Source organism: Mchenga conophoros, linkage group LG20 (genome assembly GCF_057382185.1).
Source record: "Mchenga conophoros isolate Kocher_MC1m ecotype Shallow Benthic linkage group LG20, M_conophoros_male_GT1.1, whole genome shotgun sequence".
NCBI classification, from domain to species: Eukaryota; Metazoa; Chordata; class Actinopteri; order Cichliformes; family Cichlidae; genus Mchenga; species Mchenga conophoros.
This window is the reverse complement of record NC_140545.1, coordinates 26,587,604-26,614,635: the sequence shown is the minus strand read 5'-3', so window position 1 is coordinate 26,614,635 and position 27,032 is coordinate 26,587,604. Positions and strand designations below refer to the sequence as shown.

Below are 27,032 nucleotides of genomic sequence, written 5' to 3'. Positions count from 1 at the left end.
AAAGAAGGACTTGACAGGCTCAGAAAAGTCAAAAATAGTGAGATATCTTGCAGAGGGATGCAGCAGTCTCAAAATTGCAAAGCTTCTGAAGTGTGATCATCGAACAATCAAGCGTTTCATTCAAAATAGTCAACAGGGTCGTAAGAAGCGTGTGGAAAAACCAAGGCGCAAAATAACTGCCCATGAACTGAGAAAAGTCAAGCGTGCAGCCGCCAAGATGCCACTTGCCACCAGTTTGGCCATATTTCAGAGCTGCAACATCACTGGAGTGCCCAAAAGCACAAGGTGTGCAATACTCAGAGACATGGCCAAGGTAAGAAAGGCTGAAAGACGACCACCACTGAACAAGACACAAGCTGAAACGTCAAGACTGGGCCAAGAAATATCTCAAGACTGATTTTTCTAAGGTTTTATGGACTGATGAAATGAGAGTGAGTCTTGATGGGCCAGATGGATGGGCCTGTGGCTGGATTGGTAAAGGGCAGAGAGCTCCAGTCAGACGCCAGCAAGGTGGAGGTGGAGTACTGGTTTGGGCTGGTATCATCAAAGATGAGCTTGTGGGGCCTTTTCGGGTTGAGGATGGAGTCAAGCTCAACTCCCAGTCCTACTGCCAGTTTCTGGAAGACACCTTCTTCAAGCAGTGGTACAGGAAGAAGTCTGCATCCTTCAAGAAAAACATGATCTTCATGCAGGACAATGCTCCATCACACGCGTCCAAGTACTCCACAGCGTGGCTGGCAAGAAAGGGTATAAAAGAAGAAAAACTAATGACATGGCCACCTTGTTCACCTGATCTGAACCCCATTGAGAACCTGTGGTCCATCATCAAATGTGAGATTTACAAGGAGGGAAAACAGTACACCTCTCTGAACAGTGTCTGGGAGGCTGTGGTTGCTGCTGCACGCAATGTTGATGGTGAACAGATCAAAACACTGACAGAATCCATGGATGGCAGGCTTTTGAGTGTCCTTGCAAAGAAAGGTGGCTATATTGGTCGCTGATTTGTTTTTGTTTTGTTTTTGAATGTCAGAAATGTATATTTGTGAATGTGGAGATGTTATATTGGTTTCACTGGTAAAAATAAATAATTGAAATGGGTATATATTAGTTTTTTGTTAAGTTGCCTAATAATTATGCACAGTAATAGTCACCTGCACACACAGATATCCCCCTAAAATAGCTAAAACTAAAAACTACTTCCAAAAACATTCAGCTTTGATATTAATGAGATTTTTGGGTTCATTGAGAACATGGTTGTTGTTCAATAATAAAATTATTCCTCAAAAATACAACTTGCCTAATAATTCTGCACTCCCTGTAGTGTGGCAGATATCTTCCATAGAGAAGGCCGCTACTCTTTCATATTCAAAGGAGCCAGCTGAGGAGTTTCACATATCTGACTAGTTAGGGTATCTCCCCAGAAGACCTGGAGGAGGTGGTGTGGGCCTCCCTGCTTAGACTGCCTCCCCAATTGGCAAAAAATGGATGGATGGATCTTTTTGCAGACCACTAATAAAAAATAAATAAATAAATCTTTTGCTTCTGTCTTTATAGGTTACCGGTCAGTACCTCTGACGAACAGCTACAACGAGGACCTGGAGTTAGCTTCTCTGTTAGTCCACATGGACATAACCAGAGGAAGGGTGAGCTCCACAATGTTTGTACTGTCAACAAACCACTCAAAAACATGCAGACACAACTTGAAGAAGGCCAAGCAGACATATTGCTGACAAATTAGTAATGAGTGCTGTGAAAGCCAGATCTTGATTTTTTTTATTTTTTTTATTTTCTGCTTTTTAAAAATTTTTAATTTTTTTTATGGAAGAACAAATAGTCAAATGAGCTTTACACAGATTTCGTTACCTTTGGATCGAGGTAAACGTACTCCTACCCTGTTTCATGACTTTATGTAAAGCTAGGTGAACATGTAGCTGTACAGTTACTGAACAAACATGAGAGTGCTTTTACTTTTTGCATCTAACCTAGGTTTTAATTCCATCGTGTTTAATTTCCTGTATGTTAATAATACCACAGGACAGCCTCTTTTTTTGATTCTTACTTTAAAAGCAGGGGTGAGTGTACCTCATGTCTTAGTAGTGATAGTATACTGTACATGTTTCTGAATTACATGATTTGTATGAAAAACAATTAGCTACTAACTGGTGCAAAAATGTAAGGGCAGTGACATTAAAAGAAGAAGAAATGCATCACTATTTTAACACTTAAACCATGAGCCCCGACCCCATCACACCCTGTGTATACAAACATAACCCTTCGTTTAACTCAGCCCACCACCCCAGGCTGACTGAGCTTCGGGTGGGATCGCACAATTGAAATACGAGCAGCCACAAACAAAAAAACAAAAACAAACCACCAGTCACACATTAGCCGGCAGGTCTGCAATGAGATTCGTCAGATAGTGAATGGTGCAAAACACCCAAATGGGCCATAAAAGGCTTCCATGTATGAAAAAATATCTCCCTTGGGCCTCTCAGTACAGTGGACTGATGTTTCTGTGTACGAAAGGTGAACGCAATTATTTTTGTTTAAAGCTAATGCTTCATTAGCGGTCCCAGAATTTGCTATTAGTGGACATTGTTGCAGGGGACTCTACTGCTTTTATCTCGAGCATCAATATAAAGCACAGATTTGGAAAAATGAGTCCTTTTAAAAAACACTTCTGCTTGTCTGAGTTAAGTGCTTGTATGTTCTTTGTCTGTAGCTGCCTCCCTCAAATTATTTCTTAATCCCTCCCCAGCTTTTCTTCCCATTTACTTTTGCCTTTATAGTTCATCTTATGTTCTTGAATGACCTGACAAAATTATAAATGCAAGACTTTAAGCTCATCTTTGATTATACAGAGAACCACTAGTGTTTACTCCTTTGTTTTGTTTTTTATTTCAGGATGAAAACGGTGAGGTTCTCAGCCCATTCGCTGCAGTCGGGGCCTCATCAGTGTCGGCAACAGCTCAGTCAGTGCGGGAGCGTTTTGGGGAGCTGAGCTCAGTCTCCTCAACGTCCTCCAGCATGTCTCCTTTGCCTCAGTCTCCAGCCCAGGCCATGGCCTACAGAGGGAGGGAAGGCTCTTTTGAATCCCGCTACCAGTCCCCCATAGATGACTTCAGGGTGTCCCAGGAGACACTGCTGGACATGGACGCGCAAAACAGAAGGTGTGTGTGTGTGTGGTGTGTCTCTCTTTGTGGTGTTAGATGCCTGTCCAGAGTGTTTTGGACGTGTAGAAGATTACAGACATTATCCTGTCTTTGTCTTCACTTCAGGATCCCGCGGAGGACCAGAGTGGAGAACCGTGTCTAAGTCCAAGCCAATCAGGACGCATTTCTGTTGCAACCCCCCCTTCCTCCTCCCCATCCCCACCACCCAGTCGCCTCTCCCCCGTACCGATGATGTCACTGACTGCTGTGAACAGTTTCCATGGAAACGCCCACCACCGCTTTGGCCTACATTTCAGGCAGCTCTCTCTCCCTCCATTCGCCCAACCCCCCCCCCCCCCCCCCCCCCCCCCCCTCTCTCTCTCTCCCACACTGTCTTTCTGTCTCTGCCCCTCCCTGCCTGCTGCCCAGCCTCTCTTCACCACTTGCCAGACGAGAAGGTGAAGGGAGCATACTCGGACATTAGAGGGGCGAGGGGGGGTCACTAAGAGGAAGCTGACCGCTGTGGGCAAGAAGAAGAAACGACATTCACAGTAGAACAAAAAGCAAGACTGAAAAAGTTCCAGCTCTGGCCTGACTGTTTGTAATCTCTCGTGTTTTCAGTGTGCACAGCTGCTTAGTTTGAAGGCTAAGATGAAGAAAGGGGACAGTTATAGAAGGTATCAGTTTGAAACTGTTTCCAGTTAAGTTTCTTTGCTCTTCTCTATTTGGCGAATATGAATATATATATATATGTATATGTATATATACACATATATATTTATTCCTGCTGTGCTGTTGGCCAGAGAACAGCACCAGCTCACCTGCTCTCAAAGAGCTCCTGTCTCTATGTTTTTAATTATTACGATTATTTAAACCTTTAAACATTCATAATGTGATTTCTTTTTTTATGTACATGTGTAAAACATGAGGGCTCTCACTGCTTTAAAAAAAAATTCTCTTCTTTTGTTTTGGGGGTTTTTTCGGGGTTTTTTTGCAGAGGAAATAGTGTGCCTCCAGCATATCTCCTACCCTAAACTTAGAGTGATATTAAATTTTTATTTTATGTTTTTTTTTTTTTTCCTGTTTGTGTTTGGAGCAGTGAGAGAGCAGATCATATGTTATGCCTGCACATATACACACTTATTTCTAACCTACATTCCAGGAAAAACAAAAAGTGCACATCATTCCGTGTTTGCTGCGTTTCACACGCATTTACAAGCCAGTGTGACACATTGAGACATGTCCTGGGAATCCAACACCTCACTGTGTGATGAAGCAGGACCAGGGATAAACGTTAAGCCAAAAAAAAAAGGTCTTATTGTGAGAAATGTGCTTTTTATTTTTTTTTTCCTTCCACTTCTTACTTGTACTACCAATGTGTTACAGGCCATATTTACAGATGTCCTGTCACTCAGAGGGACGAGTCACAGGGCTGTGGGTTACAGCCAAAACATTATCCTGTTCACTCCCCTCAGCAGTGGTTATTATTTACAGTCGCAGTCAGACTTCATATGAGGGACATGAATGTGTGCCTCAAACTACTATAAAAATAATCTAATTAGATTAATTTACAGGGAACACTGTAAATGTTTTAAATTTGTCAGTGCGCCATGATTACTGTAATTATGATGATTGTAATAGTTACCCTTTTAACTATGCAGCCCTTTGTTGCCAGGATTTATGAAGCAGTGGATACTCCTTTGAACTCAGATTTCACGTCGTAAAACTATGTCTGGCCACTTTATTCTGAGCATTTTAATTTGTTCACATTATCTCTTGGCGTAATGGCCACAGATCGGGGACAGTTCATATTAAAGAAAGTGTGTTTTGATTACAACAAATATGTATTCAAATGGTTCTAAGAAAGTGTTTTACTGTAACCAAACAGTTTTAGATATTCTTTGTTTCTTGTTTTGTTTTGTTTTTTAGTTAAAAAGGAAATCTGTATTGACCAGCAGTGGTTGAGTGAGAAGGGTTGAGTTGCCAGTGTTGGGAATAAAGTAATCGTGCCATCTGGTACCCATCACTGGGCCACAGCGACATAAAGGACCGTTCGTGTTTGTGCTGTTGTGGTATTTTTGGGCAGCTTTGTCATAGCTACATGCTGCTTCCAGAATCCAGTGAGGATTACACTGCCTAAGAGGTAATTAAATTGCCACTGCCCTTGGTTTTATTTGTAATGAAATGTGCAAACAAAACAAGAGGGAAAGAAATGGAGGCTTTGTGCAAAACACTGACTGATGGATCGAAGCGAATGCAGAATGCTACATTTCATTATTGTGAACGTTTGTCCAGCTGGTGGATCAGGACCTCCCTTGTGCATTAAGTTCAGGGAGATGTTCTTTCCTGTGATTCTGGGGTAAGAGCAAGATTGACATGAACAGGCAGAGTTAAAGCTTGAATTTTTCTTTGTTTTTTTCTGTAGCTTAGTCATGGATGACAAAGGTAATCTGCGCCTTCATTGAACCCAGAAGGAGCACTTATGGTGTTATCTTTCTAGGTTTGTACTCGAAACAGTGTTTTCTTTGCTTGTACGTGGTGACTATATGATGTAAGCTCAATATTCTTGCTCAGTGTTCAGTCACTGGGGCACACCTAAGCCATATGCTATGATTAGAGGTAAAGGCAGGGTCAGGAGTGAATACTTGAGGTCTCAAAGAAAAAGACAAATGTTGCATTTGCACCCCCATACTAATCCCAAAGCTCCTCCGTGTAACATTTATTTCTCCGATGGATAAGAGCTCACCCTCCAATGCTGCATTGCTCTCATTGCTGAACTGTCTGCTAATGTCTATGTGCCTCGATCTGTGTACACATCACATTGAAGCCACGTCTTTCACCTGCCCCGCTGGGCATAAATCACCTGCACAGCCATGGTACACCCACACAGGTGCTGTCACTTTGCTTCTCTGCACCGTGTGAGCCTCTGCAGACCACGTTTGACTGACATGCCCCCGACTGTACTGTTCACTTCTGTCGAGACAAAACGTACTCCCGCCAACCTGTAATGAGCTCTAATCTGCCAGAATAACCGAGAACACCTGTGTGGGTGCACAGAGCCCTTAACTGTAATTTGAGTTTTGCATTTTTGTTTTTCTCCAGACTTGTCTGTTTAGTTAGTGACAGCTCCATTTACAACCGCCTTTCTGTAATGTGCCTAAATATGGAGAGGAAGAGTATTCATCTTAATTTTGCCTTTCATATGAAACATATTCAAGCCTGAAAAGTAAATAAAATACTTATTACTTATACATCTTTGTTAGCCTTTCTTTTTTTAAATGTGCTGGTGTGACTCAGTGAGGTTAATTCTTTTCAGTTCCAAGACCAAAATGTAACTGCAACAGGTGTCACTAACTACACTACGCCACAGGAAATCTGTACTGTAGTTTCAATATGAGAATGGTCACTTTCAGGCTGCTGTTCACACAAAGTGTTGCTGTGCTGAAAGTTTATTATCAATACCTTAAACCCAACGATCTGAAGGCAATTCTACTGTAAAAGAAACATAAGTACATTATTGGAAAACAGGGCAAAAGGCCACGTTGTGGTAGATACAACCCCCCGTGGCTCAGGGGGTTGGGAATCGCATCTGTAACCGGAAGGTCGCCGATTCGATCCCTGGGCTCTCTGTTCTGGTCGTTGTGTCCTTGGGCAAGACACTTTACCCTACTTGCCTACTGGTGTTGGCCAGAGGGGCGATATGGCAGCCTCGCTTCTGTCAGTCTGCCCCAGGGCAGCTGTGGCTACAACTGTAGCTGCCTCCACCAGTGTGTGAATGTGAGAGTGAATGAATAGTGGTATTGTAAAGCGCTTTGGGTGCCTTGAAAAGCGCTATATAAATCCAATCCATTATTACTCGTATTGAGTTAGACTTGCGTTCTTGCTAAACTGGTGTAATTCTTTGTGGGAAAATTATTGGGTTGAGAGCTGGCGCCTGATTTCAGTACACTGAAGTCATTGTCATGTTCAAGAAGCTTTGTGATATGGCGCATTATCAGCCATCAGAAGCCATTGGAAGATCTGGGATAGACCGTAGCAATACTTGGGCTGTGGCACTGAACTCGGTAATAACGGACCCAAAGTGTGACAAGACTACATCCCTCACACCATTCATTACATCATCACTCCCAACCTGAACCTTTGATAAAAGGGAGGATGGAGTCATGTGCGTATTGTAGCCCCAGTTTCCTAATCTTAGCTCAGAGGATTGGCACCCAGTGTGGTCTTCTGCCGCCCAAAGATGCTCTTCCCCATACCCTCGTTGTAACAAGTGGTTACTTTTGTGGCTGTTGCCTCCCACTCAAAGCAGTCGAACCATTCTCCTCTGGCACCAAAAGGCATTTTCACCCAACTGCTGCTCTGGATATTCTTTTTCTGACCCTAGACATGGTTGTACGGAGAAAGAAAAAAAATCACAGTAAATCAGCAGTTTTTCATATACTCAGACTAGCCAGCGGGTGTCCACCCATATGGAAAAGATATATATAAATCTTATAAAGTTTGTATCTGTCTTGTGTGAAACTTGTATGAAAAGCATACAAGAGTGAAAACACATAAGATCCCTTGAAAAATTATATAATGAAAGTTGTATGTTTTGGATACTTACTAAAACAATGTATGAAAGTAATGAGAAAGTGGCCACTTTCAGGAGTAAATCATGTAATCCTTATATGATTTACTCCTGAAAGTGGCCACTTTCATGAGTAATCACATATAAGTTTTTACTATTTCTTTTCCATATGGGCAACTCCAGTCCTCAAGAGCTACGGTCCTGGAGCTTTTAGATGCATCCCTACTAAGACACACCTGAATCAAATAAATGGATTGTTTATCGGGCCTTTGCCAAACGTGATGGCATGCTGAAGAGGTAATCCAACTGTGTTGGAGTAGGGATGCATCTAAAAGCTGCAGGACAGTAGCTCTTGAGGACTGGAGTTGGACACCCCTAAACTAGCCCATACAACACACTACTTTTAAAGTCACTTAAAGTCAGTTTGAACCCAAGCATGTCATCTTGACCATGTTTACATTGACTGATTAAAGATTTGTGTTAATGAGCAATTACAACAGTACCTAAAAAAAGTGGCTGAGTGTTTGCAACAAAGCTAGCTCGACAGGGACTTAAAATTACTTATGAGGTAAATCTTTCATCATAAGGCCTCAGTGTTCTTATTTGAGGTTTAGTCCTCTTAATTTGCCTCAGTGCTGTAAGCCATGTAGAAAACTTTACTTATGAACAGACACACTGAGCCACAGCTTTCTGACATTGCTTTTATTCTGAAATGCCATCTGTAAAAATTATACATCAAGCCTATGGAACTCTGGTAGTTCACAGTTTGTTTACAGTGTGATTTATTTCATAACAAAGTCTCATAAAAACAAATATACGTACATATCCGATAGGTAAAGAAGCACTTGATGCTACAACACAAACCGTATGTCATGTAGTCTAATATACTGTGTCACTTTTTTGTTTGTTTGTTTGTTTGTTTGTTTGTTTTAGACCCTAAAGGGTGCTTGCCCTCTTTGGATGAAACAATCCCCGATGTCGTCCCACGCTGAGCAATTTCATGTTAAATGAAAAGTATGTACAGATACGAAAAGTGTGAACAAAAACATGTTCCAAAATAACCTCGGGTTGAATGAGCGTCAGTGCTGCTTTTCACATTTGTTGCTGTGAACAGGGCAGCTAGCACATTTCTAAAATAAACTGCAAGCATGAAGTCAGAGTTTGTGATGCAGGAAAAAAAAAAGCAGCATGAAGACAGCACAATGGGAAAATAAGGTTGATTTGATTTACGATTAAGGCCTAGGCAAGCACCCTGCAGCAAAACTGCAGTTTTTCGTACCCCCAAAAAAAACAAACAATGAACAGTCTCAACGCTTCACTGAATCGTGTCTCAGCTTAGTCGATAAGAGTCCAAACCCAACCCCCACCTGATCAACATCTGCCAAGTTTGCAGTCTCAAACACACTTTTTTCTCCCTCTTCTTCTGCTTCCACACATCCACCCCTCTCTTTTTTTCCTTCCCACCCCTTCCTTTACCCCCATCACAGCAGGCAGTTGGAAAAAACATGGCAGCAAAACGCTGTCAGCCTGAACGCCTACACTGCCACCTCCACTCCTGCACCTCAGTGTCTACTTTCTCCTGAAGGGAAAATGGCGGAGGGGAGAATAGTGGAGAGTTGTAGTGGAGATCTAGACAAAACTGGAGAAGGAGAGAAGGGAGTGGGCGGCTGGGTGGGTGGATTTTGGCGGGGGCGGGGGGGCTGCTATAGCGTCCATCTCATGTAGGCGGTTTGGGGGATGTGGGGTGTCATGCCCACCTCGAGGGGTGTAAGCGGTAAGGAGAGACAGAGAGAGGGAGAGATGGGTGGGGGGGGAGTAAGGAGGGGTGGGTGGAGGTGGCTCCAAGATCCATTTCCTTCCAGTGATCTTGTTACAAACGCATCTGCCGTCTTTTAGTCAGGCTCCCGGAACAAAGACCACCTGCGATGTCAACTCCATCCTCGCACAAAAAGGCCTCTTCAATCAGTTCCTGTTGCAATTAAAAAAAGAAGAAGAAAGAATAAAAAAAAAAAAAGTGGAAAAAGAAATTAAAAATCTGTCACCCTGACAACACGCTCCAGAAAACACGTCTGAATTTCCTTCATTGCTACACAGTGTGCTGGAGTTACACACGCACTGGTTTGAAACACAAACCTGCCACAGCATGCCTCATTACTCATAATTATGATGAATGTGTGTGTTTGTATATTCTATCTTAGCGCTTCTGTATCACCTGAGTGACGATCATAAACATTTAGGTGTTTAATTATCACCTTTTAACACCTAAACCCTGCCACGAATAAAATTAATTGTTACGGAGGCGCAAATAATATTTTCATAATGAAACACCTTCTGCTTCTGCTTTTAGAAGTTCTGCAGCTTTTCTTTAGGTGTTTAATTGCTCAAATCAGGATATTTGGTCAGACCCTGCAGGGAGAGCTTACGCTCACGCTGATGAAGATTACCTTTAGTAGCATTCACAGTCTCGTCAGCGTTTGCGTCCTCTGCTTCTGATGCGACACTGCACACCGATGCCTCCGTTTTCTCCTCCATCCCACCTCCTGCCTGCGACTCCGGAGGGGAGGATCCTGTTGTAGGTGGCTCTGCAGCCACACCCGGTGCAACCGGTCGCGTTCCTGTTGTATGAGCAGCGGCACTGGCAGCGGCAGTTTGTTGCAAAGACGCCTTAGTGGTAAACCAGTGTCGCACCAAGTCTGTTGTCAAACTGCTACTCTGAGCAAGTTCCTGCAACTGTGCATACAGAAGGGGAATCAAGAGGAAGTTTCACGGTTATTTGAGGTGCAAAGTGGACACTTAGATGACACATTTCACCTTTTCATACTCATACCTGTTTGCAACCCAGTTCTTTTAGAATTTAGACAGTTTTCCTTTAATGACATGTTATTGAAAATACCCTCAATATATTGCAATAATATTACATCTTACACTAGTCTAAAACGTCTTATTTGATTTTCAATGAACTCTAAAGTTTTAATATCATTTTTATATCATAGTTGCATATACATGTACATATTTAGTTCATATTTATTTAGGAATCAATGAAAATCTGAAGACAGATGCTGATGCTAAATGGCAACAATTATATTAAGGCCAAAAAAAAAAAAAAAAAGGATCAAATTTGAAGATTTTTTGCAATTTGAAAATGTTCATCAAAGATCCTGATGTTCACAGGAGCCTGCAGCTCAGTTTACGTGACTCGTGAACACAAGTGCAAATTTGAACAAAAATGTTATGTTGTAATAATGAAACTCTTCAAGTAGCACTGCTTGCTTCTGTTCACACAATGCCATTTTTTTCATCTCTTTCACTTTTTTGTCAAAGCTCTTTAAAGCTACTTACAGAGATGGAGAGAGCAACACGATCAAATTTTAGCCACATGTGCAAAAAGAAAAAAAGAAAAAATTGGTGCACTTGTAGCTATGACTTTGTTTTAGTTCCTCCTGACACCAAGAACGAGTTCTGAGAGAGATCGAGAGGTCTCACTCCTGTCCAGACAGGACATGAAGAATGCATTAAAAAAATGAATGAATAAATAAATTTTTATTGCAATTTAGAAACAGGCTGGATTAGTTGTTCACTAAAACGTACGTGGATTGAAATCGATTTGCAAATGCTACTAGGTGACACACTGACAGATTAATAGAAAGGAATGCATGTGTCAGAGTGGCTTCAGAGACATTTACATATATTTACTTATAAAATAAGATATAATCTACACACTGCTTTGTTGGTGAACTGTATCCAGAATTACATCACATGATACCGTTGTATCCTGCATTTCCTTTTCTTGGTTTGGAATAAATGCATTTTACTTCATGTAAAAGTAAAATGACCACGAAACAAATAAACAAAAGCATCAATTAGCCAACATGTTTTTTTCTTCTAAAAAGCACAAGCTCGAGCCCTCCTGAGGTATGACCCCAGTTCTACCAATCAAATTCCAACAGACCCTTGAATGCATCCAACATTTTCACTGTTTGCAACCCAAAACCTTCCTTATGACCTCACAACATCTCCAATCAAGCACATAATCCCATATCCACTTCCTGGATTATATACAGGAGTGTATAGAAAAATGAGTGGGGTTAATTTTGTTTGAAGTGTGTTGCCAGAAAAACATGTAAATTAAAATATATAAAGCAATACTTTTGCCTTCGCAGGTCAACACTGAAAGAATTGATGGGAAAATAACACTTTAATCATGAGTAAACCACACACACCAACCAGAGGAGATGATTTGCTAAAATAGCGAATGCCCCTAACATTGATATAACAGGAAGTGAGTCAGGGTTTTTCTATCACATATGAGGTTTCAGTTATTTACACCTAAAATCCCCAAAATATCTATCTAATGCAACAGAAGCATTTTGAAAGTGGAACTCTAAAAGCCTAGTGTGACTTTCAGGAGTGACATGCCTGTATAATTAGAGGATATGCTGTCAGCTTTTATAAAAGCAATAGTACAGAGAAATCGTTTGATTCTCAGGTTCCTGTGTTTCTCAGCTACTGAGCTATAAAAAAAAATGTTTGGTGCTGTTGATACCTGTGAGTCTTCCAGCCTTCCGTGGACGTCAAGGTGAGCCTGGAGGACGTGCACGTTCCCCTTCTGTAGGTCTTCCTCCAGAGCCATGTTCTGGTACGACTCCAGCCACTTCAGCTGCCCATTCTTCTGCACATAACGGCAATCTCCGAACCAGCGCACCACTTCAGGCCTGGGCAGCCCAGTGCTTGAGATGAGTTCATCGTACTGAGTGGCGCTGGGCCACTGGGTCCGAGCGTAAACTTGTTTCAGCAGATGCAGCTGGTCCGCTGTCTTCTTACCTCGGACGCCTGTGGGTTTGGGGGAGTGAGCTGGTTTGGGTGTTGGCGTGGAGGTCTGCGATGTTTTGGGGGTGGCAGATGAGGCAGGACCCAGGGAGGATGCGGCCGTACTATCCAGCCCTTCGCTCTCAGTTTTCCCATTGGCCTCTGTCACCTTCAGCATCTTCAGATTTATTTTAATAGGGTTGACTTTTGGTTCCCCTGAACTTTCATCTCTCTGCCTCTCTTCTCCATCAACCCCGATATCCTCACCCTCCTCCTCCTCTCGCATTGCCCGCTCAGCCTCCTCTTTCTTTTTCTCAGCTGCCACTCTCTTCCTCCTCTCAGCAAACCAGCCGTGGATTTCTCTTCTGGTCATCTTGGTCTCAGACCGCAGTCTATCCACTTCCTCGCCTGATGGGTCTGAGTTCTGGGAAAAGCTGCCCTCTAGGGCTTTAACCTAACATAATAAACGCAAGTTAATTATTAGTATCGTCTTTTTTTCAATGAAGACAAAGAACTGGCATGTGTGAGATATTTGATTAATGATTTTGTTATTCAAGTTAAAAATAAAACTAGCATCTGTAACAGTTCAGACAGAGTGAGATATTTAAAGACATCATCTTTGTAGTTTAAAAAACAAAACAAAACTCTGAATACCTCATTTTACAATTTTTCAAGCCTTCCAAGACCAAAAACTAATTCACTTATTCATCTTATAAGCTGTGCATGGAAAGAAAATAAAACATATCCTCTTTTAGGTTTGAACTTTACTGTTTACATTTCACTTGCACATTCAAGATTGTTGTGGTAGTAGCAGCTAATGTAGATGAAGTCTACACCCCCGGAGACACACTATTTATCTAATTTTGTGCAGCTCCATCTGGAGCCACAAAAGTAAACTCTTACAAATAGAAAGCTGATCTCCCCTGCATTTATAAACAGACTTTGATGTGGAAATCCACAGAACTGAGTAATCACGACAAAAAACAGTGAGGAAACCTGGCCACCTGCTAAGCTTATTACACTTATATTACACAGGAAGCTTGCGTAGTAAGGCCTCACCTGGTGGGGTTCTCTCTCCTTGTAGCGGATGGCTGTGAAATCAGGTGACGGTGGCCTGGGGAGTCGGCGGGAAGGTGTGGTGGGAGAGGTGGGTGTCTGTGATGATGCAGATGGGCTCAGGGGTGCAGCGCTGTGTTGGGGAGTTTTCGCACCAGAGTTGTTGCTACTTTCTGACAGATCGATGGGGTTGGCACTGCCAGCGGCGCTTGTTCCTGGCGTACTCGGACTGCTGCCCGTTCCGGGTGTGGTGGCGGGTTTAGTCTGCGGTCCTGAGCCGGCACGTGTACCTTTCAGGTTGCGAAAGTGGTAGCGCCGGTCACTAAACCACTTGCGAACTTCTCGCACTGTGAGCCCCGTCAACGCAATGAGCCGGTCCACCTCCTCCTGGTCGGGAAACTGGCACACCTGAAAACTGTCCTTTAGGGCATTGAGCTGCTCCTGAGACTTTTTGCCTTTGTAAAAGCTGGGATCCAGGAAGGGGTTGACGGGCGTCCTGGATCCCAGCGTGCTGCTCGAAGCAGATGCAGGGGATGGGGAAGAAGACTTGGAGGCAGGGGAAGAAGCCTCCTCCATCTTCATGGGTGGGGAGTCACTGGCAGAGGGGTCGACGTCATCTGCGCTTGTCTCACTATTTTTGCTGCTGCTCCCATTAGCATCTTTGCTCTTCGGTAAACTGTTGCCATTGACGGTTTTGATGTCTGTGATGTTTTTGCTTTCTGTGGTTACTTTGTTGTCACTCTGCAGCACGCTGGTGTTGTTGGCATTGCTGACATCTGTGTTCTTGGCATTTACATGCCCAGTTGCATCACCGTTGCCCTTATCGCTGGAGTCAACATTACCGCTGCTGTCTTTACCATTGACACTGCTCGCCTTAGCATTACTATGACTACTGCTTCCCAAGCTGAGGTTGATCACGCTAGTTTGACTGCTGCTAAGAGCACTGCTAGTGCCCCCTCCCCCACTCCTACTACTATTACAGCTGCTAATGATATTCGTTCCTGTGCTGCTTCCCACTGACCCCACCACCATGCTCACGCCTTTGTCTGCCACCAGGGCCGCTGCAGGTCGGGCCTGCATCATAGGCCGCGCTGCTGCCTGGGGCTTAGGTGTGACAGCTAGGGCAACAGGAGTACTGTTAACCTGGATACCGTTTGCCATGACCGGCTGTGTGACGATTACCCCTCCTTGGCCGACGAGAGACCCCTGCAGGATGTGAGGGATCCCTGTGGCCCCAAGCGATGCAGGCAGGACTGTGATGGTTTGCTGGGCTGGGCTGTGGTGACTCTGTGGCTGGTTGTGAGAGTTGGAAGGTGCCGTTTGAATTATGGTGTTGAACATCTTCCTCCTGGCCTCCTCTATCTCTTCAGGAGACCAGCTGATGCCTTGCTTCAGTCTCTGGGCTGTGAACCAGATCTTGATCTGCTCTTCTGGGAACTTTGTGACCACAGTCAGGTAGCAGAGCTCAGCTTTCGTGGGGTACGGAAATTTGCTGAAGGAGGTCTTCAGGAAGGAAGAGGAATCCATGGAGGCACTGTAGGTAGGGATGCTGCTCAAAGGAATCATTACCTGAGAGAGAAAGGTTGAATATCAGCCACTGATTTTACATTTAAAAATTCATAAGATTTGGATAGAAAGAATTACCTTTGGGAGATTTTCTGAGGAGGAAGTTGAGGAACTGGAGGAAATATTTGAGGAGGCGGTGACTGGCGCAGAATGATGAAGGTTTCTGTTTTGAACTACTGAAACCACCTGGAAAAAAAAAACATTCAAGAATCAGAACAAGTGACTCCAATAAAATTTTTTTTTTTTTTTTTTAAAACATGTTTCATCTAAAAAAAAACCCAGGAGAAATAAAAACTGACATTTACCTGTGTGATTGGTGTCTTTAACATGGGTAATGCTCCTGAGCCATTCACTATCTGGATTGCTGAAGGAAGTGTGACCTTAGTTGTTCCATTGTGGACAATCGTAGGAACATGGGCGACTGTTACTGAGGCAGTTTCTTTTCTCTCAGTCTCTCTAGATGCAGAGATAGTGTGTGGGTCTGAGGACGCCTCATCGGAGACTGGGTGAGACACCACAATCCGTTTAGGCTCCGATCTGCCCTTCAGCATCCGCATAATTGGGGTTTTAGTGATAGAAATCTCACTGTCCTTCCCGCTCTCTGGCCCAGCCACCAGATGTTGCTCCACCACCAGCCTCCTGTCTCTCTTTCTCAGCCGCAGAGTGGTGTTCAATGTGCTGGGGTGAACCCTGGCGTTGTGCAATGCTAGGCCCTCAAACTTGGGTGCTGAAACCCCACAGCTGACACAAAAGAAGCTGGGGTCAGCACGGAAGTCTGGGTGCCCGGAGTAGACGTGATCCAAAAATAAGTTAAGGTCATGCGTTTCGAAATTACAAGGCTTACATGTGTAACTGCCTGCACCATCTTTGACTGCATCCCCCGCCTCTGGTTTGGAAGACTCTCCAGGGTCTAAGGGGCTCTGTGTGTCACTGCCAGAAACCCTTGGCTGACGGAGAGCAGGAGAGTCCTGCTCAACCTCCTCTAAGGGGCGAATAATCTTGCTAGGTATCATACAGGGAGTGGACGACTTCCTTTTGCTGGCCATGGTGTGAAAAAAAAATGGGGCTGGGGGTGGGAGGAGTGGTCAAATGGCTGAGAGTGAGGTGTGAAAAAGAATATGGGTTTCTCGTTGACTATAGACCAGGCATGGGGGAAGGGGGGTGGCGGGTCTTGTCCGTGGGTCCACTTGTGGTTATCACTTGAGTTTTTCGGGAAATCCTGCAAAAAGAGAGTGAAACACTGATTAGTTTGTCAATCACCAGCCAACAGTTTAGTCAAGTGGTTTGGTGAGTTACAAACACACAAAAGAGAGAAAATTTACATTTTAAGTGCAAATGAGTTGGGCGACTGAGAGCAAATGAAATATCTTACTCAGCGCAGCAAAACCCAGGTCCATCTCAGCGAAGGAAAACACATCATTGCTGACACCGTTTCCAGGTAAAATGTCAACAGCACAGGTAATAAAGGACACCTCGTGGAAAGATTGAGCTCGAGCGCTTTAAAATCCACAGATCTTGCTGCTCAAAACCTCTGATCAGAGAAACCCAGGGCTGTCTCTCTTATGAAGGCCTACACACAAGCTCACTCTGCATCTTCACTGATGGCTTGTAGAGAGAGCTCCTGTCCTACCCCCTTCTTTCCCCTCCCCCCACACAACTCGGTCTCACTTCCCCTCTTTCAGACACACCCCCAACAGAGAGGGCACATTCTGGGTTTTTTTTTAATCCAGGGCCTCTGTAGTTTAACTGAATATCTTTATTTAAATTCCTACAGCAATATAGTGCACGTAACATCTGGGCAGTTGAGCAGTTCAGATGAACAGATGTTCTGCGGAAAAATGGCTCCATCCTAACAATGGTACACACTGTACAGACAGGAATCACACCTATATAAGAATTCAAATCTTAAAACCTTCACAACACCTCTTAGATTCTTTGTCTCCATTAAGAAAAAAAAAGCTTCGTCTTTTCCCTCTCCTTCCTTCCTTTGCACAGAGTGGTAGTGATGCAGTACTAGAGGACAGCTCTAGGGCAATTACTCTCCCAGTCACTCTGCCCTGACATGACACCTCAAGCGCAGAGCAGCAAAAGCTCAACAAAGTTCAGCGGCTTAGAGAAACACAACAGGAAAATGCTTAAAATCTCACCCAGTCCACCCCAGATACTTCACAAACACATCCAGTTTTCACATTTCAGAGCTCAAAAGCTTAAACCCTTTCGTGCATGCAAGCAGAACAACTCCATGCTCATATTAAACTTGGCTGGGGGGTGAGGGGGTGGTATACCTTCAGATGCTTAGCCTCATTGTGCACGAGGCTGTTCACTTATGACAAGGTGAGCAGCAAGCTCGATGTCTCCATTCGACAAATCCGCTAATGATGAATGTCCTCTTTCTAAAGTGCCCACAGACACATTAGCAGATCTTCGATTTGCCATAGAAAAGATCACAGTACACTAATTCAAAACCCAGTTAACTATTGCAGGACGAGGGCTCCAACTGTGACCGAGCACAGGTATGCAGAGTTGACTCTCCTGCACTCAGAAGCCTATGACAACCCAGACAGAGGCGGCAAAAGCAAGTTAAAGTTCCCATCATCTGCTGTCTGCCTTAGTACTGCTAATAGTAAAATGTTTTCTGAGCAGTCTCTGAAAACATTGCTGGACTCAAAACAAATAGTATCTTCTTTGTTTATTGTATTTTATTTTTTTGAACAGCAAGACTGCTCCCCTCTCTTTGGATCTGAATGTGAGGGGTTAACAGGCAAATTAAGTTTGCTACTGTGGAAGGAACGTGATGCCCCTTGTCCCCCACCCCGCGTGCACCAACTTGGGCTGTTGTGCACCCCTTCGACTCCCCCTGCCATTGGGTTCTGCATCAGGGGGCACCACTCTGCCAAGGCTGGCTGGTCACATGACCGACACAAAGGCTTATGGGTGGGCAGTCTCAACCATCAATCACGTGGTTCTGCTGGGTGCGGATGGCAGGCGAGAGGAGAGGGACAGCGAATGGGAAAGGACGGTGGGGGATGGGCGAGTCGGTATGGGGTGAGGAGAGTTGTTAACTATCGTTGAGGAAGCACTGAGGTGTTTCAGTGAGGAATTTTCCTACCCGATACCCCCCTCCAACTAGCCTGCCCAACCCTGCCTTCCCCCGCGCTTCAAAGCCCCCTTCTAGCTCCAAACTACAATCACAGTCCTTCCCTCTCCTCCCTCCCTGCTGCACTGCAAAAGCCCAGAACATTCAGCCAGCGGACATAACCTGGAGTCCTGCTTCAGCGCCTGCATGTGGCGTGCACACCCGGGCAGTCAGCAGGCATGTGCAAAATAATCACTAACACTAAGACACCCAGCAAAACACAATGTCAGAGCTGCTAAGTATGTAATCCTATTTCCACGACTGATCAAAAGCTGCAAACACTGACTGACAGACAGCAACTACCAACTTTACACATCACACTGTGATGGGCCTGTGAAAAATCAAAAACCACATCTGTGCGAACACAACTCCAGATAAGCCCTGGGCCTCAGCGAATGCGAAAGCAACCAGCAGAGACGCAGAGGCCTCTCTCACTCTCTTTCACACACACATACAGCCGCACACAGGTGAGCATCAAAACAGCACAAGCCCGAGCTATAATTGGCGAGTCGAAATGGGCAGCTCATGCCAGGATCAGATGAGCTCTCTGTTGACTCATGGGTGTGAGCGCATCAGCTGAAAACTTTTCATTTGAATGCCGCACATGCGTTGACTGACCATGCAGGGGACCGTGGGTTCGTGTCTGTTATATGTGTGTCAGCATTTGCATGTGTTGGTTTCCTGTGAGATTGAGAGTAAAGGGGGTGGGGGGTAGGAGTGGGGTGCGTGTGAGCTCTTGGTGAGTGTGTGTATGTGTGGCGTGTGGGGGAGGCTGGCTAAATGCCTCTGTGTGAGGCTTGTTTATCGAGGTAGTCAGGCTGCAATTTTTCCTGTGTGTGAGAGTCAGAGAGCTCTCCCAGTGACACACAAAGACATTATTTTTGACCTCACGGTTCATAACCTGTATTATTCTTAATGTCATCATTGGCTCAGCAAGGCGTGACCTCCTTTCATCCGGTGGCCTGACTCTCCTCTAGGCTGGGGATGGATCCTCTGAGCACAGACCAATAATAGCTCTCTCTCGCACGTACACCTTTGTATAGCTTCACACAAACTAAACTAGTCATCTCGTCACCTCGCTGAGAATGCAGGTGTAACACTGATGTGTGCGTGTAACAAATGTTCTCCCAGTAGGATGACGAAAAGGTGTACAGCACAGGCAGCTTTCTCCTAGTTTCCTCGCTCTTCCTCGTCTTCTTCACCCTCACTCCCCCTCCCTTTCTCCAACAGCCTCTGCACCCTCTGCTTCCCCTCCCTCCACTTCCTCCTCTCAGAGCAAGTTTGGCCCAGGGAGACAGGTCGGCAGCGCCACTGGTGTGTTACTGTCCCCATGGCAACCACCTCCTACCCCCTCTTTCTCTCTCCTACCAGCTCATTTCTCTGAAGTACACGCATGTGGGTAAACACGCACACGTCTCCTATGCCATCCAGTCTCTGGCTCTAGTGGGGCTTGTTTGTTCCACACGCCCCTGTCAGTGGTATTTGGAGAGTCCCTGCCCTGCTCCTATTTCAGTGCCTCCCTCACGCAGTGTTCATGTCTCCCTGGTAGGTGTGGTCGCCGTCGCCAAGGCACACTACTCTCCAAAGCTGATGGCGTCTCTTCCTGTTAACTCAGTGTCTGTGAGTCTTGGTTCAGGCATCTGCCCGGGCTACTGCTCTGGGGGCTCCTGTGTTTCAGCCTACAGGGCCCTAAAGTCACGCAGGGCTCCTGTAGTCACTGTAGGCAATGCAGCCATGAGCGCATAAACAGGCCTGGCCTATCTGCCAGATGCTATCCTTTCAGGAGATGACAACCTCTCGCCCCTGTGCGTTTTCCCCAAGCCCACCCTCAAAAAAAAAAATAAAAATCCTACGCTGTTTTGTTCTGCCTCAAAACAAACAAACAAAAAACAACTTAAGCTGCTAACCTTCTCTCATCAATCATTTTCAGGGTCTTGTTCGCTCATACACCCCTGCTCTCGAACAACCCACCACTAGAAATGCTCACAGGTTCTCTGCAGCCCAACTTCTTTCCACTCCCTCTTCGGCTCGCACACAATGCAGGCAACAATCAGAGCGCCTCTGAGCCTCAGTGACAGCGCAGTGTCATTTTCATGTGATCCTGAGTCTCAGGTCAAGGGAGCGTGTGGCTGTGTGGGTTGTGCACGGCCGCATTGCTGTGGCCGCTGCCGGTGCATGCGTTAAAATTGGGTTGCTGAGAGGGGAGGGAGAGAAAAATGGCGGAGCACCATGCCTCTGTGCTGTCCAACCTAAAATGGCTGACATCACAAGCTGTTAACCAGCCAAGCAGAGCCAAGAGGCTGCTGCCGCTGCTGACCCAGACCTGAATGCTGTGGCTGTGCGAGTGGCTTACTCTGCTCTTCCCCAACAACGTGAAAAGGCTCTTCAGTAGCAGATGACTCCTGTTTTTGATTTTTTTTGTGTGGCCATACTTGGTAGAGATCTGTAAATAAACTGTCTTACATGGGTCTGCAGGCACAGATGTGATGGGAAGTCATTACCTACAGACTGACACCCTCCAAGAATTGTTCAGCTTTATTAAATCATCAGCACAACATTTAATACTTAACAAGGGTTGCCAGTAAAGCATTTAAAAAGTTGTCTAAAATATGCAAAGGCACCATGGATTTTAAATAAGCGACGTACTGATTAATCCTTCCACACAAAGCCACTCAACCTGTGTCAGCTACTAACCTAAATCTGAGGAAGAGAAAGGGAGGAGAAAGGAGGGAGGGAAACAGGGCCCAGGAGGTGGAGGTGGTAGTGATGATGATGGCAGAAGAGGAGGGGGGTAGAGTGTACTATTGACTGAAATCTACAGCCATCAGCACACCAGCACAAAGAAATACAGCAAGATAGTAACAACAATAACAATACTAATCATCACCTACAGCTCCCCTCACAGCTGATCCACGTGTGATCTGAGCAGCAGTGTGGAAAACCTGGCCCGTTTCTAAAAGTGTAAAAAGGTGAGCTGGATTAAGCTAAGTGTCCGTGCCTGGGACTCACGTGGACATCAGACACAAATTAGCGGTGTGGGAAATCTTTGCTCTAATCCCTGCAGTCAAACTCACTCATGACAACAGTGAAATAACAAATAAGACAAGTGGCTGCTAGAGAACAACAACAACAAACTCAGCTGGTGGAAGAAAAGAAAAAGGTGTGATTTTCATTTAAAACCAAGGTCCACACACATAGATTTTTCAAGCTAAATTAAATTTTTTTTTAAATAGATGGTCGATATATGATGGAAGTGACTGGGACTTTTAAAAATGACTCCCAAACTTCATTCATAGCACGGATTGACGGATTGGAAGAAATTTTGGAAATTCAGCGCATTGTTTACAGGACATATTACAGGATTTTTTCCGGGTAAGCGGGTGGGGGCTACAGTGCACCCTGACAACATCTAATTGGCGCTAATTTGGTGATTAATCGGCGATATTCCGCGAAAATGGGAGGTACAATAAGAGTCTGCGCTGCAATGTTTCGGTCCCTGAGCGCAGCAGCGTCAGATATTTCCGAAAAATGATGCGTGTTCATCTTCCGCTCAAGTTAGGCGGAGTGAGCCCCAACTTAAAGGGCTTGTCTGCATTATAGGTTTGAACACTACGACCAATTCATACCGGAGAGAGAGGAAAAAAGGTAAGCCGTGCCCCCCTCCAAGCTTTTAAAAAAACTACTCTCTCTACCACCCCCCCAGGTTGGCTGTCGCCATTTTAAGCAGGCGACATGCAGCTGGCCAGCGCCGCTGAGCCACAAGCCCGTAAAGGTAAGACAGCTCGCGCACAAGTTTAGGAAAGGTGAACACTTAAGTAAATGCGTATCAGTGAAGCACACTCACCTCGCTTTGTCGGAGCTCAGCGTATGCATCGCAGGTATTAAAAAGTTTACACTGGTGCGGGTTCAGTGGAGCCAGACACGGACGGGGTCGGCTTTGGGCTTCTCTGATGGTAACTTATAGGTGTAAGGACCCCTCTGACAATCGGCCGCTGATAATAATAAACGTGACTGGAGCCGGACCGGTCCCCCCTCCCTCTCACAACAACAACGGCCCCTCTCTTATTTTTTTGCGCTTGTTTATTTCGAGTGGCTCTGTGTTACAGCAGGCAGTGAAAGGGGAGGAAAATACGACGGACGTACCGAGGGAAGAGGCAGACACGTGACGCCGACGTCACTGACGGTGGAATTGGCGTGAGAGCTCGAGCTCCGCCGAGCACAGAGTATGAAGTGACTCACGTATCCCGTACTGACTTTGACCCCCTACGCCCCCTTCCTCACCCAGCAACACCATCACCCCATCCCATCCTATCTACACAGGTGGGGGGTCCGTGTTTGAGGTTTTGAAAGGGTCACAGCACCGTTAACCGTGCACGGTAACGGTTACAACACATCACACCTGTTCTCCCCCCCCCCCTCTCCCCTCCCAGGTGGGCTAGCCGCTCTTAAAGAGATAGAGCCAAACGGGTGCGTGGCAAAAGGTTAATAAAGACGCACAATAAATATGAATCTGCTCTTAAAGCTCCATTCAAACATATTAAACACCCACTACAGTTAGACGTGTTTTAGTCCACGTGACCTTTTAGCTGTAATTACGCAAATCTCAGTTTACATAGCCTGCAATTTATGGATTTCACTGAGCGGGCAGTTATCTGTGCTGTGAGAGTGGCGAGCTTTGAAGCTGAGTGGACAAATATTTAAATTTGCCGGGTGACCACTCAAATGACAGTTTATTAAGTACAGGTGAGGTAAAAGCTAATTTCTTTTCGTCAGGCTGCTGTATAGTCTTCCTTTGTTCACAACAATGACTATAATAATAATGACTTTGACTTTGCCACCAGCTTTGACTTTAACAATAAAGTTTAATAATAATAACTCTTTATAGCTTTAAAAAAAAGAGTCCAAATAAACAAAAGTATATAAATTAACAGAAAGGCTAGAAATTAAAGGCTTTGGTGAAGTGATGAGGTGCTGCAAAGCATACTGAAGGCTCTGTTCCCATAGGTTTGGAGGTTGGTGCAAGGGATTGAAAACATTTGTTATATAAAAGGACAGAGACCAGCATATCCTCTACATTGGTGTTACAATTCAACTGCAACATAAACCACATCCTCAGCTGGCCCAGCACTTGAGGCAACTTTAAAAGAATTTAGTTTTGCTGCCTGTTGCATTGTAACGGGTATTTTGTTAAACCTGAGAGCTTTCCATGCACGTTGGTGAACTCGCATCACAAATCCCTAAACTGACTAAAGTAGAAAGACAACCAAAACCCAGCAAAGTCAGAAATGCTCACAAAATGGACCACAGTGCAAAGCCAGTCGGCAAAAAGCAGCTGCATGGGAGCATCACTTTAAAGACATTCGTGTAAACTCATTTGTAGCTGATGAAGCAGATAAAACACATCATATAGTATTCTAGTGTTACTGATTTTCCATTGGGCCCTGTTTGTTATATGTATGTTCAGTAAGCTTCAAATTAAACACGATGTCACATCCCCCACATCTTTCTGAATGAGTCACTGCTCAGTGGGTCAACTTAAAAGAGTCAAAGTGAAATTCTCTTAATGGTTTTCAATAGTGCAACAAATAAACTGTAGCTAACATTAGAGACCCATTAATAATATATTGGAGTCACTAGTCAGACACATTAATCAATTATTTTGCCAAACTGCTTTATTTGCAGTGACTACATTAGTTGTTCAGCTGACATACGTATAGAGGAGATGTTTAGGAGAGAGGGCAGTGCACTTGTTGACCACATTGTTTAACACAATCTTGGAGTGTGAGAGGATGCCGGAGTGCATGAGAAGACGTGTGATGAGACAGATTTTCAAGAATAAGGGTGATGTGCAGAGCTGTAGTAACTACAGAGCTGATGAGCCACAACATGAAGAAATGGTAAAGAGTTGCTGAAGCTAGGTTAAGAAGGTGATCAGTGAGCAGCAGTATGGTTTCATTCTGAGAAAGAGCTCCACAGGTACAATGCTTGCTTTGAGAGTGCTGATGGGGAAGTACAGAGAAAGTCAGAAGGAGCTGCACCACCTTTGTGGATGTAGACAAAACATAAGATAGGGTGCTGAGAGAGGGGCTGTGGTACTGAATGAGGGAGTCAGAACTGGCTGAGAAATACGTGAGGATGGTGCAGCACACGTATGGGGACAGTGAGACACTGCTATAATGTTCACAGACAACATTGTGATCTGTAGCGAGAGTAAGGAGCAGGTGGAGGAGAGCCTGGAGAGGTGGAGGTATGCTCTGGAAAAAAGAGGAATGAAATTCAAACAAGATAGAATACTTGTGCTAATGAGATAAAGGTGGGTGTAACAGTAATGATGCAAGGATCAGAGGTAGTGAAAGTGAAGGAGTTTAAATACAACCACCCAAACTAATACACAGTGCACAGGAGAGGTGAAGAAGAGAGTGCAGGCAGGGTGGAGTGGGTGGAGACAAGACTAGGGGTGATTTGTGACAGAAGGTTTGCAGCAAGAGTGAAAGAGAAGGTTTATAGTATGTTAGTGAGACCTGCTTTGGTGTAGGTTTGAAGATAGTGGCACTGACAACAAGGCAGGAAGAAGAGATGGAGGTGGGGGTGAGAAGGGAATGGGGTTGGACATGATGAATATGTCAGAGGGACAGCTCAGGTTGAGCTGTTCGGAGACAAAGTTGGAGAAGGCTTGGACATTTCCTGATTAGAAAGAGTGGATATAGGATGCAGGATGTGGAGTTCCAGGCTTGAAGAAAAGAGTAAGACCACAAAGATGTGTCGGTGTTGCCTAAGGACGGTAGAGATAGGGTGAAATGCAGGCAAAAGGAGCAGCCAAAAGAACAAGAAGAGGAATAAACTATTTTACACTGATTAATTTATTAATCGAATAAGTCAGTTTAGGTTAAACAATCACGATTACTGTAGTTATCATGGTATACGTTGGGGTTGCTATGAGATATGACTTGAACTCAATGGGGTGAAGCTCAATCAAAACAAATGAAGCCCTCTGCTGGACAGTATAGAGAAGTACCTCTATGACTGTCAGAGCAGCCAGTGAGAGAAGTAAGCAAGCATCCATTCATCAATTTGTCAGCTAAAAAACTCATATTACATCAGTTATTACAGTTAAGTCACACGTCTGTGAAGGTTCTCAGTCATCCAGGTCATCGTAGTCAAAGGAGCTTGCAAAGAAAAGCGTCTGGACTTCTTTATGCACAGGAGAACTAAAGAAGTCCAGACGCTTTTCTTTGCAAGCTCGTTAAGTCACACATTATTTCTGTGATTTCATTTTTTAATCAAAACATATAAATCTTGCAGCTTGCTTGTGGTAAATGCTATTTTAGGAAATCTCTGCATAGGCTATATATAACTATAGATCCCAAACTTTTTATTTAATGACCATTTTTTATGATGTATTATTTATATAACAAGCTGGTGCTAGAGAAGAAAAAAATCCAGGATTTCACATGAAAAAAAAAGACCAAAAACCCCCTCTTGTAATTATTTTGATACCTTGGAGAAGTCCTGACACAGCATGCAGGGAAACACCTTTCTCTGTTTTTATACATGCTCACATCCACTGAAGCGCTTTTGATGTTTTCTCACCACAAGACATGCAGAACACTGTCCTTATTACTATCCCTTAGTTTTGCAATATACTTCAGAGCTGCCACAGTTCTTCAGCAAACAAGAAAAAGCAGCGGTCTCACAGACCAAATGAAAGGTTGGCTTATTGAGATCAACAGATCAGTTGATTAGTCATTAGGTGCCGCTCCATGAGCTAACATGTGCTATTTGTGGAAGTCTCTGATGTGGAGATCTCTGAATAATCATAGGATTAAAGAAAATAACCATGGAACCTTTTTTATGCAGCTTACATAAAAATACACCTTTTTGGTCTTCATAGCTGCATGCCAGTAATTTATATACTCTGAATTTTTTGACTTTTTGTCAACATTACAACAGTGATTTTCAAGGAGGCGTATTTGTACTCTGGGGGTACTTCTGCAGTTTCAAAGATCCATCCACCCATTTTCTTCTGCGTATCTGAAGTATCCTACACAGGGTATTCCAGCTACAATTTTCCATTCCTCCTGGTGGCTTCCAAGGCTTTCCCAGGTCAGACGAGGACTATAATCTCTCTGGGGTGATCGTGACTCAAGAGTTGGCAGTTCATCTTGTAATCGGAAGGTTGCTGGTCGCCCAGCTCCGACACTTCACCTGTTGCCTACTGGTGGTGGTCAGAGGGCCCGGTGGCGCCAGTGTCCAGCAGCCTCGCCTCTGTCAGTGCGCCCCAAGGCAGCTGTAGCTACAATGGAGCTTTCCATCACCAGTGTGTGAATGACTGAATGTAGTGTAAAGCGCTTTGGGGTCCTTAGGGACTAAGTAAAGTGCTATACAAATACAGGCCATTTACCATTTAGATTTCTTTTCTGATTTACTTTGAAAATAAAAATGACTAAACCAAGTCACTAAAACCAGATCTCAAAAACCAAAGGAGATAATAAATAAATGGTTGAAAGAATCAGCCCAGAATAATAGCTTAAGTTAGTTAATACTTCTTGTGCTCCAACGTCTAATCAGTGAGACTTTTACTTGGATAAACAAAAGGTAATAATAAGATAATTACATATACAGTTCTGGATAGCTTATCAATATAGATGGCAGATTTAACTGTAATAGAAATGGAGAAGCTGACTAAATATAATAGATGCCAATATATGTGTCAGTTTCTGAGTTTCACCATCAGAGGTCGCTGTGG

General features: G+C 44.4%; 2 protein-coding genes across 3 annotated transcripts in view; one reads left to right on the top strand and one right to left on the bottom strand.

The window, feature by feature from the left end:
* plcg1 (phospholipase C, gamma 1) overlaps positions 1-3,497 on the top strand; it is a 28,276-nt gene extending 24,779 nt beyond the window's left edge. Inside the window, exons 31-33 of the mRNA XM_085258995.1 lie at positions 1,555-1,643; positions 2,905-3,170; positions 3,279-3,497. Coding sequence (XP_085115121.1) covers positions 1,555-1,643; positions 2,905-3,170; positions 3,279-3,315 — 392 coding nt within the window. The 3' untranslated portion in view covers positions 3,316-3,497. The remainder of the gene's footprint in view (positions 1-1,554; positions 1,644-2,904; positions 3,171-3,278) is intronic.
* A 4,912-nt stretch (positions 3,498-8,409) lies between these two features.
* zhx3b (zinc fingers and homeoboxes 3b) lies at positions 8,410-22,537 on the bottom strand. Of its 2 annotated transcripts, none has more exons than XM_085260237.1 (7): positions 22,131-22,537; positions 15,456-16,369; positions 15,229-15,336; positions 13,588-15,153; positions 12,266-12,982; positions 10,167-10,452; positions 8,410-9,691 (listed from the first exon to the last, which is right to left on the bottom strand). In XM_085260237.1, the coding sequence occupies exons 2-7, from the start codon at positions 16,194-16,196 to the stop codon at positions 9,681-9,683; spliced, it is 3,429 nt and encodes a 1,142-aa protein (XP_085116363.1). In that variant the 5' UTR covers positions 16,197-16,369; positions 22,131-22,537; the 3' UTR covers positions 8,410-9,680. The 2 variants fall into 2 exon arrangements, with proteins under 2 accessions (XP_085116363.1, XP_085116364.1); XM_085260238.1 differs by lacking the exon at positions 22,131-22,537 and adding an exon at positions 16,523-16,656.
* Between the last annotated feature and the right edge of the window lie 4,495 nt (positions 22,538-27,032).